General features: G+C 37.2%; 1 protein-coding gene across 4 annotated transcripts; it reads right to left on the bottom strand.

Annotated features, from left to right (window-relative positions):
• Window positions 1–1,730: 1,730 nt before the first annotated feature.
• LOC106062569 (uncharacterized) lies at window positions 1,731–14,455 on the bottom strand. 4 transcript variants are annotated; one of them, XM_013220862.2, is made up of 3 exons: window positions 14,331–14,455; window positions 10,038–10,252; window positions 1,731–4,522 (listed from the first exon to the last, which is right to left on the bottom strand). In XM_013220862.2, the coding sequence occupies exons 2-3, from the start codon at window positions 10,214–10,216 to the stop codon at window positions 4,051–4,053; spliced, it is 651 nt and encodes a 216-aa protein (XP_013076316.2). In that variant the 5' UTR covers window positions 10,217–10,252; window positions 14,331–14,455; the 3' UTR covers window positions 1,731–4,050. The 4 variants fall into 4 exon arrangements, with proteins under 4 accessions (XP_013076316.2, XP_013076317.2, XP_013076315.2 ...); XM_013220863.2 differs by having other exon boundaries at window positions 14,326–14,448; XM_013220861.2 differs by lacking the exon at window positions 14,331–14,455 and adding an exon at window positions 12,220–12,503.
• Between the last annotated feature and the right edge of the window lie 395 nt (window positions 14,456–14,850).

Raw genomic sequence — 14,850 nt, forward strand, 5'->3', positions numbered from 1 at the left:
ACAATATGAACAATTATAGAAGAGCACCAAACTATTCACATTTAGCCATATCGGTGAAGGATTAATTTCACTTGTCGGTGTCAAAAAAAAAAAAAAAAAAAAAGCAATTAAATACCACTAGTTAATTGACTAATAGGTTAATATTTTTTTTAAATTCATGTCTTGCCTATGCCAATCATTATTTGTAAAAAGTTTAAACCTGATCCGAGAATGGGTTTAGGAGAAATAACGTGTACAAACTTTTTTACCAGACAGACAGAAAGAGTGAGTTAATAATAATATATGTATGCTTTGTAAAAAAAAATTAAAATATTTAGGATGTGTGTGTGTGTGTGTAGTTAACTGGTGTAATGCCAAGAGAACCTTACCTAAAGACTTTCGAGAATATAAACATATATGTACTGCAACGTAAAGCATTCATATTGGAGATCTCTATACATGGCGGCAACTCAATACATGGCGGCAACTCAATACATGGCGGCAACTCTATACATGGCGGCAGATCTAGAACTAGCAAGCTTCTTGGTGTATCCAATGTACAAAATAAAGCAAGGGTAGATTAAGCTAGGTTTTTTTTTATTTAGTTCTGTGATTTATTTTTGAGCATTTCCTAACCCGGGAATCAAATGTCCTAACCCGGGAATCAAATGTTCTAACCCGGGAATCAAATGTTCTAACACGGGAATCTAATGTTCTAACACGGGAATCAAATGTTCTAACCCGGGAATCTAATGTTCTAACACGGGAATCAAATGTTCTAACACGGGAATCAAATGTTCTAACACGGGAATCAAATGTTCTAACACGGGAATCTAATGTTCTAACACGGGAATCAAATGTTCTAACACGGGAATCTAATGTTCTAACACGGGAATCAAATGTTCTAACACGGGAATCAAATCTCTAACACGGGAATCAAATGTTCTAACACGGGAATCAAATGTTCTAACACGGGAATCAAATGTTCTAACACGGGAATCAAATGTTCTAACACGGGAATCAAATGTTCTAACCCGGGAATCAAATGTTCTAACACGGGAATCAAATGTTCTAACACGGGAATCAAATGTTCTAACCCGGGAATCAAATGTTCTAACACGGGAATCTAATGTTCTAACACGGGAATCTAATGTTCTAACACGGGAATCTAATGTTCTAACACGGGAATCTAATGTTCTAACCCGGGAATCAAATGTTCTAACACGGGAATCTAATGTTCTAACACGGAATCAAATGTTCTAACACGGGAATCAAATGTTCTAACCCGGGAATCAAATCTTCTAACACGGGAATCAAATTTTCTAACACGGGAATCAAATGTTCTAACACGGGAATCAAATGTTCTAACACGGGAATCAAATGTTCTAACACGGGAATCAAATTTTCTAACACGGGAATCAAATGTTCTAACACGGGAATCAAATGTTCTAACACGGGAATCAAATGTCCTAACACGGGAATCAAATGTCCTAACCCGGGAATCAAATGTCCTGACACGGGAATCAAATGTTCTAACACGGGAATCAAATGTTCTAACACGGGAATCTAATGTTCTAACACGGGAATCAAATGTTCTAACACGGGAATCAAATGTTCTAGCTTTTATTCAAATGTCAATATTGAAGTTCAATTTAGAGTCCTTGACAGTGCTCAGTTGATCGTGAAACTCTCCAGTGTCCAGTATGTAGACTGACCAAAAGGGAATTGAAAGAATTAAAGATGAACCCAAATTATAATATTTTATTTATTTTTTAAAACATATAGATCAATCAAGTATAGGCCTACATATTATAAATGTTACAGTTATTTTATAATTTAAAAAATGTAACTATACTATTTTAGTTTCATTATAAATCTAAATAAAAACAACATACAATGAACACTTTTACATTCTCCATTTTACAAAAAATCTATGACTTCTCATTAAAGTGATAAGGCTGCAAAATAAAATCCTGGTTTCAAAATCTGGGTTTATCAGCCATGGTCACAGGACGTCATTAAAATTTGACCAGATTTAGAAGTAAAAGATCAGCTGATGATCGGGCTGGTTAATATTGACTCCATATTTTATCTCCATGGGTGCCTCTTTAAAATAGCCTCCCTTAGAAAGGTCAAGTTCAAATGTGATTTGAACTTCGTTTTCCGCAGATCACGTGTGTAAACATTATACTCGACCCAATCACCATTCGTAAACGAAAGTCTCAACACTGACCTGCAACGTCACAATATGTGGGCAGTGGAAACCAATAGCTCGTTGCCATGTTGTACGTACTTGTGATGTCGCAACGTGCTATTGGTCTAAATTGCCCACAAGTTGCAATGTTGCAGGCCAGTGTTCAGGCCTTCTACGACGATTGGTCTCGACCAAAATCAACAGGAATTAAAAGGTGAAAATGAAACACTTTAAAAATGACATAAAACAATTGTTTCACTAAAAATATGTATAATTTAAAAAAAAAAATGGTTAAAACAAGTACTATACACTTAATAAAAAATCTATTCCCACTTTATGTTCAAATTTTATAGCACCGGTAAATTTAAAATTTTATATTTTATTTGTTATAGAAAAAGAAAGTGGAAAAGAAATTTGGCCAGAACCCAAGACAATTATTACACGACACTAACAACTTAGCTAATCAGCCACAATGCTATGTGCACAATTTCAACTCAATATAATGATTCAATTTTCTGTTACAAGTGATTTTTACATTGACGAAAAATTAGGGAACACATAAAGTAGGAATTAAAATAAAAGCTTTAAAAAATTATGACATGCTCTTTCAAAAAGCCTCCACGTTATCTGTCTAAGCACAGTATTAAATCTACATTGATGAGATTAAATATACAAGAGTATTTAGGCCTCAGTACGAGCTGGGACAACAGATTATTTTTTCTACAGTTTTGATTTCAGCAATAAATATCAAACGTATAAGACATTGATACACGACACAGGTTTTGTCAAAGAATGATAAACACTGTTATATGAATCTCTTTGGTTAGCTCAATAAATTAACAAATTCAAATTGACTCATGGCTATATTTTTCAGATTACAAACTGATCTAGCCATTTTACGCTGGAGATTCTAGATATGCATTTTTCATTAATAAATTAATAAAAAAAAGAGAAAAAGATCCTAGCTATGGAACTAAGGTTTTATAGAAGGATTGTAGGGATCATTAAAATTGCACCCAAAAGACGAAATCCCCAACAGATCAGCATCACTATGGAGATTAGTCCCAGTGATGACCTTCAGACATGGAGGTCAATGGAGGTCAATACGAGGACAGCGCCCAGTGATGACCTTCAGACATGGAGGTCAATACAAGGACAGCTACCAGTGATGACCTACTGACATGGAGGTCCGTACAAGGACAGCGCAAACATGGACGTCCTCGTATGATTTGGCGCCACATTTTAATGGAAGACCTTAGAGCAGGTAGGAAGAGGCTTCATGCATTGCCAGTGATATTGTTTTTTTTGAGACAGAGCTTGCCGCCCAAGGCACCGAGTCAATGACATAGACGCTTGACCCAGGTGAGAGGAATGGAGACAGTTGCCTAAACTTGTGTGCTGCCCCAACAGTTCAACAGACAAAGGGACTGAACTCAACTTTTCATGAATAAGCAAAATGTCATGTTTCCTAATATATTGTAGCTCTATGTACACTGATACAATTCACAAACAAAATGTTACAAAAAATGAAATGTAGGCGAGGAATGATAAGAACTTGTATACATTTAGTTTTAAAAAATATATCCTGATCATTTTCAGTGAAACTGCCGTTATAATACTGGACTGGGACTAGAGTATGAGAAATGTTTTAAAAGTAAACAAGTTATCCTTTTTTAACGACTAAAACATAAGAACAAAGAAATATTTTCCAGATTTAAAAGTTTTCATTGAATATAAAGTTTTTGTCGATGAAATATTTTAAAAGCACCAGCTCCAGTAAAATCATGGAAATGATAAGTTTTCCCGAACATGGGAGATCGGTAAGTAATGTCTGTCATAGAGGTAAGTCTATTTGATGAAGTATGTTTGTTCCCTTGCTATGTGAAGCACAAGAGAAACAAAACTGAAGGCAAACATAACATCATTACTAGCGAGAAAGCAGAGACGCCTCGGAATGTGCTCGTAGATTTGTTGCCCATTCGACGGGTCGTCACATGCTTTGTGGAGGTCAAGGTGACCGTGGATGTTGTCACTTCCTCTGCAAAGATGGCCACAGTCAGGTTTTGATTCAGTGAGGCGCAGAGCCCAATGGAACTTCTGCCACACAAGCTTGAATTACTGTAAGTAGCCTGGATTAAAGTTTTCCCACTACCACACCCTGCTGGCTTGGGTGCCCTGGTGCAGTTAAACCTTGAGTAGTAGCCGAAGCAGTTGTAAGAGTCTGTGAAGAGAGATTGGTCCAGCTTTTCTCTGGAGAAGGAGATTGTCTTCAAGGCGTAGTAAGTTGCTGAGTCTGCGATCTCCATCTCGTAGTAGTAGGTGCTGTTGTCACATAACTTCAAATAAAATCTGTTGAAAGAGTAATGCCTTCATTAATTAATGCCTTCAAAGTTTTCAGTTCAAAGGGACGGAACTCAAACACGAGTAAAGCAATTCAACGTCTGTGTTTACTGTTAGTTTGTGTGTGTGGGGGGGGGGGCAGTTTCGCTGTTGCTGAGTGGTAAAACGCTAGGCTTCCGAACTTAGGGTTTGCTGTTGGTTGGTCTTTGGTTTATAGCTCCAAACCGATTGTTATGGAGTGTATGTGTGTTTCCTAAGTAAGTAAGTAAGTTTCCCTTTCAGACCTTGTGGTCTATAGGGCAGATGATGTAAAGGTCATCTGTTTTTTGTGGCCTACGGTAAACGAGGGTGTCATGTGGCCAGCACAACGACCAACCGCCTTTACTTTTCCCCAACTAATGTCAGGTTCTCATTAGAGCTGGGTGGACTCAGAGGAACCCGAAGATCCCGAAATTAAAAATCCCAGTCGTCACCAGGATTCTTACTCCCGACCTCGGTTTAGAAGTCTAGCGCTTTACCGCTCAGCCACCGCGCCTCCTGTGTGTTTCCTAGGTGATGGTGAAGAGAGGTCAAGCGAATGGTTTGAGGCTATGTTGTGACGATGACGAAATCACAAAAGGGTCTTTCTAGTTTTTACTAGTAGCTTCATTGTCTCTAAGTAAAACCTTCCCATAGTTACGAAAAAAAAAAAACTAATTCCTAATCGCGGCATAGCAGTGGGTAGTTAACCTCAGTAGTGGAAAGTAAAAGCAGTTGGTCATTGTGCTGGCCACTTAACACCCTCGTTAAACCGACGGCTTAGATAGAGATGAACTTTACATCATCTGCTCAATAGATCGTTTGGTCTGAAATAGTACTTCTTGGTCAGACGGTTGGTTATAATCACCATCGCAGATCACTGGTAGAGCCAGAAGAATTAATTACTATTGAATTTTTGACGCCATTCACGAATCGTACTAGCAAAGGGGAAAAGGCTATTGCGACGTAACGGGGCCGAGAAATTAAGAAGTATTAAACTATACCGGAAATGTGTATTCTAGATCTATCTCTGTGGTACTGCAGTTTGTTAATCTAACTAGTTCTCTTCTTCCCTCAGGAGTTTAAACAAGAAGTAAATAACAACAAGAAATAAAGATCACTCTCTTATTTCTGCGGATAGTCCACGAGAAAACACAAGAGTAGTGTTCATACTACGGATGGCTGCCTGCGCGCTAGACTGTCGTTTAAAAATTTATCACACCCTGCCCGCTCCCATCCCCCTTTGTCCTGCGGAAGGTTTGGACTAGGAAGTAAAGTATCTTTAACTCTAACGGAACATTCGAAATATTGTAAAACATTTTACAAACACAAAACAGCAGCGCCGGACTTTATCATTGCGACTTAGAAGTCATGGAAAGATATTAAGTAATCTACTATGTAGGCCTATATATATGTAAATAGCAGGGCCGTACTTCACCATTGTGGGGCCTTATGCGAAAAGAAATTTGAGAGCTTGTATTACAAAGTAAATTCGTCTATGCATTTTATCCATTCTTAACAACGTACAGAATTACTTTACGAACCTTGCGTGTAGCAAAGTCATAGCGTATATCATAATAATTCAGTTTCCTACGTAGATCACGCTTAATAGCAAGAATTACCGAATGTTTCAATCTATCTTTGAGAATTGTTGACGTTAAGTAATTCTTCATTAGTTTGAGGCGCGAGAAGCTTCTTTCACCAGGTAACACAATTACGGCTGATGCATAATGCCGCGCGTAAGATTGGCGTTTTCCATATTGAATGACACCCCAAAATGACAATTTTTGTGTATATATTTCCGTATATTTTAAGGACTTTTTCGTATATTTTGTGATTTTGGGAGATTTCCAGGAGCTCCTGGTAAATCGACAGGAGGGCGCGGGAAATGTTTTAAGTTATACAATGGTTTATTTTAATAATTTATACACCTTGAATTAGCGCGGGTCCTATGAAAGTGCGGGTCCTATGAAAGTGAGGGTCCTATGAAAGTGAGGGTCCTATGAATCTATCAATATATATAATTCTCTTCTTCGCCCAAGAGTTTGGACGAGAAGAAGAAGTAAAGGAAAGATCTCTATTTTATTTCTGCGGATAGAGTTATCCCACGAACTTTACGAGCCTTGCGTGTAGCGAAGTCTTGCAGTGTATCATGCAAATTTTATTTCCTACATTGATAACGCTCAATAGCAACGATTAATGAATATTTCAATCTATCTACGAGAATTGTTGAACTAAAGTAATTCTTCATTAGATTGAAGAGCGAGAAGCTTCTTTCACCAGATTACACAATTACGGCAAGTGCATAATGCCATTTTTATTTATCGCGAGTAAGATTGGCGTTTTCCATATTGAATGACACCAAAATGACAATTTTTGTCTATATTTTTCATGAGATTTGTATGAGTTTTCAAAAGATTTTTAATAATTTTTGGAGATTTCCATGACTTTTTCAAATATTTTGCAATTTCAGGAGATTTCCAGGAGCTCCTGGTAAATCAGGCGGCCGCGAGAAATCTGTTCTAAGTTATAAAATGGTTTAATTTAATAATTTACACATAGAATTAATGCGGATCCTATGAAAGTGTGGGGCCCACTGCGGTCGGATAGGTTGCTGTGGCCTATGGCCGGCCCTGCAAAAAAGCGGCGCATGCTACGCCGCCGGTCGACTAGTAATATATAAAGTTCCCCTTTCATTGCAGATGATGTAAATGTTTTCTGTTTCTGTGGCCCCCGGTTAACGGGCTGTCATTTAGCCAGCACAACGACCAACCGCCTTTACTTTTCCCTAACTAATGTCAATTACCCATTAGAGCTGGCTGGACTAAAGATCCCGAAAATAAAAATACCAGTTGTAGGGCCTAACATATTGGTTCACCAATATTCGAACCAGGGACCATCGCGCCTCCTAAATACTATGTTTCATGACACAACCTAATGATTGAGGAAGTCTAGATTCGTTTAATAAATACTATCCTGTTAGTTCGGCATAACAAATCTGTGTCTGTTTGTAAGTCACGCTTGACTGCACATTGTAAAGTGAACTGTTTAAGTAGGTCAGAAAAAAATAGAAGGCCTTAACATTGCGTTCTGGGCGTCTAGTGAAACTTTGGGTCAAGACCTTGACCAGTTGTTGTGTAAATAAATATGCTGGCCATCAGGAGAAAAAAAGAGGGGGGAAAAAAAAGCATTCCAAAGAATATACCGATGAAAAGTAAAAAAAATTGAAGTATCTAAAGAGGTTTTTATGGGGAAGATATAAAAGAAAGTCCAGATGTGTTATGTAAGTTTATTAGATGGTCATTTTGGGTTACAATTGACAATAATTACTATTAGAAGGCGTCTAAGGCTCCTCGAACGCTTCCAACTAGCCTAAGGTGACTTTGCTCAGTATAGTGCAAGACTACATTACAAATGACCATGTTCTGCTGGAGGAGTTGCTGACAGTGTAGAAGCACCACGTAACGTTCGGACAGCTGTGCTGGGTGGGGGCACTTATCCCGCATGGGAGACGACCGCATGCCAAAGGCGATCTCTTTTAGTTGGCGAGCTGGTAGGAGGACGGCGACATCCCCCCCCCCCGGTAATATCAACTCATGCGCCATTTTGCCCTTAATGGCACAGAAGAAAGTAGCTAAGCTGACAGAGAGCTTTCACGAAGGCCGTCTGACACATTTGAGGAACAAAGAAATTCCCTTGCTGAGGACACGCTCAGAAAATAAAAGGAAAACTTTTGAAAAAAAAAATTGACTCCCGGTGGACAATGGTTTAAAACATGCAGTAGTCATGTGAAACACCGCACCTTTCTTTAATCTTCGGAATCGAAGACATTGCCATTATTATTATTAATCATGACATTATTATTATTATTATTAATCATGACATATTGTCAGTAAAGTATTGTCTTGTGATTTATACGATCTAAACTTATTATGTCATGTAATTTATGTCATTATTTGATGCCCATTCATTTTCTGCTATTGAGTTTAAAAGCATTAAATAAACTTCCCCTTAACTGAGACACTGTGTCACATCCGTGAATATAGTTGTTGACAATGTGTTTGCTTTTATAACTTAAAAGCAAAGGTCAACAGTTATATTTTTAATGAGCGAGTGAAGTGGGAAGTCATTTTCACCTAACACTAACAGGAATGCAATTTGTATGCTGGCTTTAAACTTATATTCCTCGGTTCAGACCAAATGCTCTGGTGGAATTACAGAGGTGACGGTTAGCGGTTGCATCCACATGCAACTCGACAGCTTATATTAGCTATTAGTGTGGATATCGGGCTGGTTGAGGCAAATGATTTTCTTGGGTCAAATGCAGGGAGCAGAACCTGGACTTGTACCTGGTCCCTGCACTCATCAATCTCACCATTCTCAGCGAGTCGCGATGGCTTGTGGAGGATTCTATCTCGGCTCAGATGCCCTCCAAGATTCATCCTTACTCTGTCTAGGTGGGTTCTTGATAATTCTTGCAAAATTAGATATGGCAGTGTTTGAACGATGTTCTCTCTTCAATAAATATAAACTTTTTTAAAAAGTATTTTTATATTTTGTTTGTTAATGGTTTTGGTACCGGTACCCTAGCTTAGTATGCAAGGTTTTTAATATAATGGTGGCACCTGATCAATTTATATTTTTCTGGGGGCGAGCTTCCTCCTCTGAGTTCTAATTGCGGCCTCTCTAGTAGTTTTAATGTTTATGGTATTAGGCCTATATATAAATATGACTGGGAAGCCAGGTGTCATAATTTCTCCATTGTTCTTCACATAACTGGGATCGATAATTGCTTTTTTGAATTCATTATACTTTCAATTCTTACACAAAGACATCGTTTTGTGATAAAAATAAGTTACCATACTAGTACCACTTAAAATACCACCAGCGGTACATTAAAAAAAAGGAAAGATCCCATTTGAGACCTAGTGATCTATGGGGCAGATGATGTAAAGCTCCTCTGTTTATATGACCCACGGTTAACGAGGGTGTCATGTGGCCAGCACAACGACCAACAGCCTTTACTTTCCCCAACTACTGTCAGGTACCCGTTAGAGGTGAGTGGAATCAGAAGCACCTTCAAGATACCGAAAGTTAAAATCCCAGGATTCGAACCTAGGACTCCCAGTTTGTAAGCCAAGAGTTTTACCGCTTAGCCACTGCGCCTCCAACGTGATACACGAACCAGTTTGAAAAACACTGTTTTACAACTTCTTACTTCATTAAAACGTAAGAAAGCTTGCCTAATTAAATGTACAAACACCATTAGTCCAAATATGGAATTGAAACGCTCGCCTTATTGAATGTACAAACACCATTAGTCCTAATAAGGAATTGAAACAAAAGATTGACTTGTGTTATGTAATGTTTACAATCATCAAAAGCACTTCATAGTCACTCTATTTGTACCAAGTGTTATCACAGACACAACTTGAAGCAGATCAACGCGACTATAGCACAATATAATCAATGTACTTTTGAGGTTATAGATAATTGATGTACTTACGAGTCTATATAATCATTTTCGTTAAAATTAATTTGTCTTGAAGTCTGTACGCCGTTGTTTGTGGTAGTGAAACTGAGAACGTAGTTATTCACTGTGATGCCAACTGCCACATCGAAATGAAGTGTACCGGTACATAACAAGAGACCAAGTGTGACCACGGTGCTATAAGACATCTTCATTTCGACTTGCGTTGGCAGCAGTTGCTCAATATCAACCTACAAAAGAAGACACATAAGATTACATACATAGACATAAATAAATATAGACTGGCCAATTAAAGAGTTTTATGAAACGAAAATTTGTGAATTGCAATTTTGTGTACTTTATTATACAGCATTTATGAGCAGTATAAAAGGTAAGTATTCATATCTATACACACCTATATATATTGTAAATAAGGAGGCAGTGTAGTTTTGTTTAATCTCTAAGAATGAAGATCATGCAACTTTTCATATTTCGGAAATCCGAATACAATAGATGTACATGTTTTCAAGTTACATAAAGTTACTTCCTTTTTCCAGTCTATATTTATTTATGTCTATGATTACATATCAATAGAAGAACGGATATGAGGACAAATTTCTATTTTCATGTAAAGTAAAGAAACCTTTTCAGACCTTTTCAGACCTTGCGATCTACAGGGAAGATGTAAAGACCATCTATTTATGAGGGTATTATATTCTCCTAAATGTTGTTTGAACAGTATTAGAGATTTTCAAACATGGAGGAACAACTCTAGTCGATACTTGGTTGTTGTTGTTTATTTTTGGTGCATCCGGTGTGCAAAGTAAAGGACGTATTGATAAACTGTGTTCTTTTTTTTTAATGTTTATGATAATTAGCGTGCGGCCCAAGGCGCTTTAAAGACCAACTAAGCCCCGCAGAATTTGTCCTCATTTAGGGAAAATGTCTTGCAGCTTCTGAAACAGCTGGAGAAATCGCGGGTACACAGAAGATTAAATAGTAAACTATGGTTCTGTTTACTTTGAAATTTGGCAAAATAAGTAGGTCACAGCTAGTTCTGCGTAGCCCAAGTGAATTACTGCACTCCACCTTAATCTTCGAACTTGGAGACAAGTCTATTTATTTATTAGTAGTATATTACAGAGAGATTTTTAAATCGAATCAACAATAATTTTTCACCCCCCCCCCCCCACCTTTTTTCCTAAAAAAAGAAATCCACACCAAATAGAATCGAATCAATAAACAGAGGCTTTACTTTGTTTTCTATACAAGTCGTTAAACTAAATGTAGCCTACTGGATTGTATTATTTTATTTTAAAAACAACACACTAAGTAGATTCAATCAAGTAGGACTAAAGTACACAAAATAAATAACTAAATAAATAAGTCTTTTGTAAAATTCGAATTTTCTTGTATGCTACTCGGAGGGGGGGGGTACTTTGTTGCTCTTCGTTACAAAGGGGGAGGGGGTAAAAAGGTGATATATCCGAATCGTGGACCGAACGTTTCCAAAAGAAATTCCCTGATACTGACAGAAGAGTGACGCCTCGATAGTTGAAGCAGTTAGATTTTCCCCTCCCCCTCCTTTTTTTTATAGAGGGGTAGAAGAACGTATGCACAGGGAGGGGGGGGGGACAACGTATCGATATATGAAGACAGATTATTTTATATTTTACCAGATTAATTATTTAATGCGACTGCAAAAGTCTTATAGCAAGTGTAACCAGAGTGTTACCAGAGCAACACAAAATATAGCTTAGAGTCCCCAAGAAATAGTTAACACTGACATATAATATCTGCACTTATGAATGACCCCAAAGGTCCCAGTCTCGAATGGCTTAAGGCCTTGTCAAGTCTAAATATGTCACCGAGTGTATAGTAACTGATAGGCCAAGACCTTATGAGATTTGCCTAATAATAGGTTTGAAGATAGCGCAGTGCTACAGAAAACTTTGACCTAATGGATGATTGAATAGACTAACTAAGCTATAGGCCTACTTACGTTGTGGAAGGTATAGACTTATTAACTGTAAATAGTGTAAATGGACAATGGTATACGAATGCCTATATGCATACTCAAGGCTCTACTAATTGACTTTGTTAGCCTATACACCTGAGACAATGTTAAACAAAACATATATGTACACAATGACTTGAAGCAACTTTCAACGATTTCATGATACGATACACTGGGTAGAAACTATTTAATTGAACCTACCTTTTATTCAGGTCTACGTTTGACAGAAGCTGACACTCTACGACACAGAGAGAGTTGATGTTCTAGGTGGGTGTGTGGTAAACAAGACACGTTGGAGAGGTAAGGTGGGGGGTGGGGGGGTAGCTTCCAGGTACCTTACATTTCTACACGGCTGCAGAGAAAGAGGTCATACGAAATGGAGAGTGAACGGTACGAACACATCACAGTGAACGGGTCCTGTCGTTTTTACCTGTCCTAACACCGAGTCCTTTGAATGCTATCAATCGTGTGTGACACACGTGCTGTGTGTTGGGGCTACTGTCAAAAGATAAACCGAGCAAATACAAGGCTTCGGGCGCTATGTCAACATAATTAAAATGTTTCATCAAATAAATTACTTCCTTATAATTAAAAGGTTACACATAGGTATTGAGAGTTGCGGGATAAAAAAAATCGCCAAAAAAAAACACAACAAAACAGTTGTAGCCTAAAACAAAAACAATAATTATCATTGTACACTCCATAGCGATCTTTTTTTTTTTTTACTCCAGTGGTTCTCAAACTGTGGTCAGCGGACTCGAAGTGGTCCGCAGAAATATGAAAATTGTAAACAATCAAAATAACTTCTTCGCCAGTTTATCCGAATGGATAATTTAAATAGCTCGCCACTCACTGCTGTTTTATATGTCAATTATGTAGGCTACTATTCTTTGACCAACTATGCATTTATGTAGCCTTTTCATTTAAGGGTCCGTGGGCAAGTTTAGACAATGTAAAGGGGTCTCTGGGTAAAAAAAAGTTTGAGAACCTCCGGTTTTATCTGACTGTAAGGCATACACCAGGAATCTCAAGGAATACACTGGATAAAACATGTACAGTAAAGAATTTATATTTAAAAAATGCTTTTAAAAAACAACATTCGCATATACTGGGTAAAATTGCATCAAATATTTCGAATGAATCATTACTTTTAACTGTACACAATTGCGTAACCTACTCAACTGGTATTGCGTGCATGCTAATTTGCTAGTTGACAAGAATCCAATTAGCGCTTTGGGAAGAGAGCACGGTTATGCAAATGCTTATCTTCCGTTAGCTTATATAAAACACAATTAATTAATTACGACGAATTGATTAACTAACTGGTTAATTTTTGTATTGATTCGTGTATTGTCATTGACGATGAATAATTGTGCAAAGTTTCAACTTTTAAAGATCCGAGAATGGGAAGTAGGAGAAATAACGTGTACAAACATTTTGACCGGACCGATAGACGGCGGAGTGATTTGATATAAGCTGGGTAAAGAGGCCATCAAACAGTACTAATAACAAAATTCAATTATAAACTCCGTAAATACAATGCAGTTCTTTTAACTTTTATAATGGTCGACTTAAAAAAAAAAGAAAAGCCTATGAACTGATTCCAGGAAGATAGTGTTAATAAGCGCCGCATTAAAATTGAATGCGCTTTACCTATTATTAAGAGCATAGCCATATACAATAAAATGAATATGCCTAATTGAACTTCGGCCTGCTTGACAACATTAGCAACACATTTGTATAAATAGATTTTTTTAAAATATATAAATTCTCTGATTACTTTTGTTTAAGCAGGGGAAAATGCAGGGTACCACCTGGGTTTTTTTTTTTAAATCTTTAAACATTTTCCTTTTATCGTAGACATATGTTCTTTTCTAATGTCTTTTTTCAATTTTTTCTTTTAAATAACGGTATAAGCCTTATCTTCTATTTATAACAAGTTTGTATGTGTTCTTTCTACAAGTTAAGATACAATACGCCAACAGCGGTTTAGTTGTCAACCACTAGTTTAGTGCTACAAATCAATGACCGTCCACAACATCGCTTTAGAAAGCCGACCATGTCGTCAGAAGCTGCAGGCTTTATCGAAAGGACCGAACAAGATAGTGGCCCCCAAACTACCCCTATACAAGAAAAACTGTATAGAGTGTTGCCTGATCAGTTTGTCTCAATTATAGAACTAGTCATTTGAACCCTTCAATATAATAATGAGAAGGTAGAAGAGGAAATTGGACCTAGCTTTTTAAAAATATAATAGCTAAATTGAATAGTAAAAAAAGCTATGTAACATTGTATAAATATAAATACCGTACTGTAACTGTAAGTGGCTATTGAACTTCCATCATGAAAAGCTCATTCAGACTGACACAACTAATCAGTGTCGATACACGAGCATACACGCACTTATTTGGCATCGATCTTACATGTTACATGTCTGAGGCAGTTAGACTGAATGGTGAGCAATAGCTATTTTTAGACTATTAAAATTCCAAATGTTTGTATTAAACGTCACGTGTGACTGACTCATCTGGAATCAATTTGAGTTTGACGACAACTGTGTTTCAGCTCATCTCTTAGTGCTAGATCCAGGAAAAAAATTGTGAACACAACGATATGAGTTTCAATTCATTCGGTTTTGAACAATACCGGTAGGCCCCTATCATCTAATTGGCCATGATAAAGTTTGAAGAATTACAACTTAGGCCTACAGTATAAACAAGAAAAAACATTAAAAATACATTTAAAAAAAAAGACTATACCTCCCCTGTAAAACCTAAAATAAAATAAACTATTCGAAAAATATTAATTAAAATAAAAAAGAAATATAAAAAA

Source organism: Biomphalaria glabrata, chromosome 11, assembly GCF_947242115.1.
Source record: "Biomphalaria glabrata chromosome 11, xgBioGlab47.1, whole genome shotgun sequence".
In the NCBI taxonomy this organism is placed as follows: domain Eukaryota; kingdom Metazoa; phylum Mollusca; class Gastropoda; family Planorbidae; genus Biomphalaria; species Biomphalaria glabrata.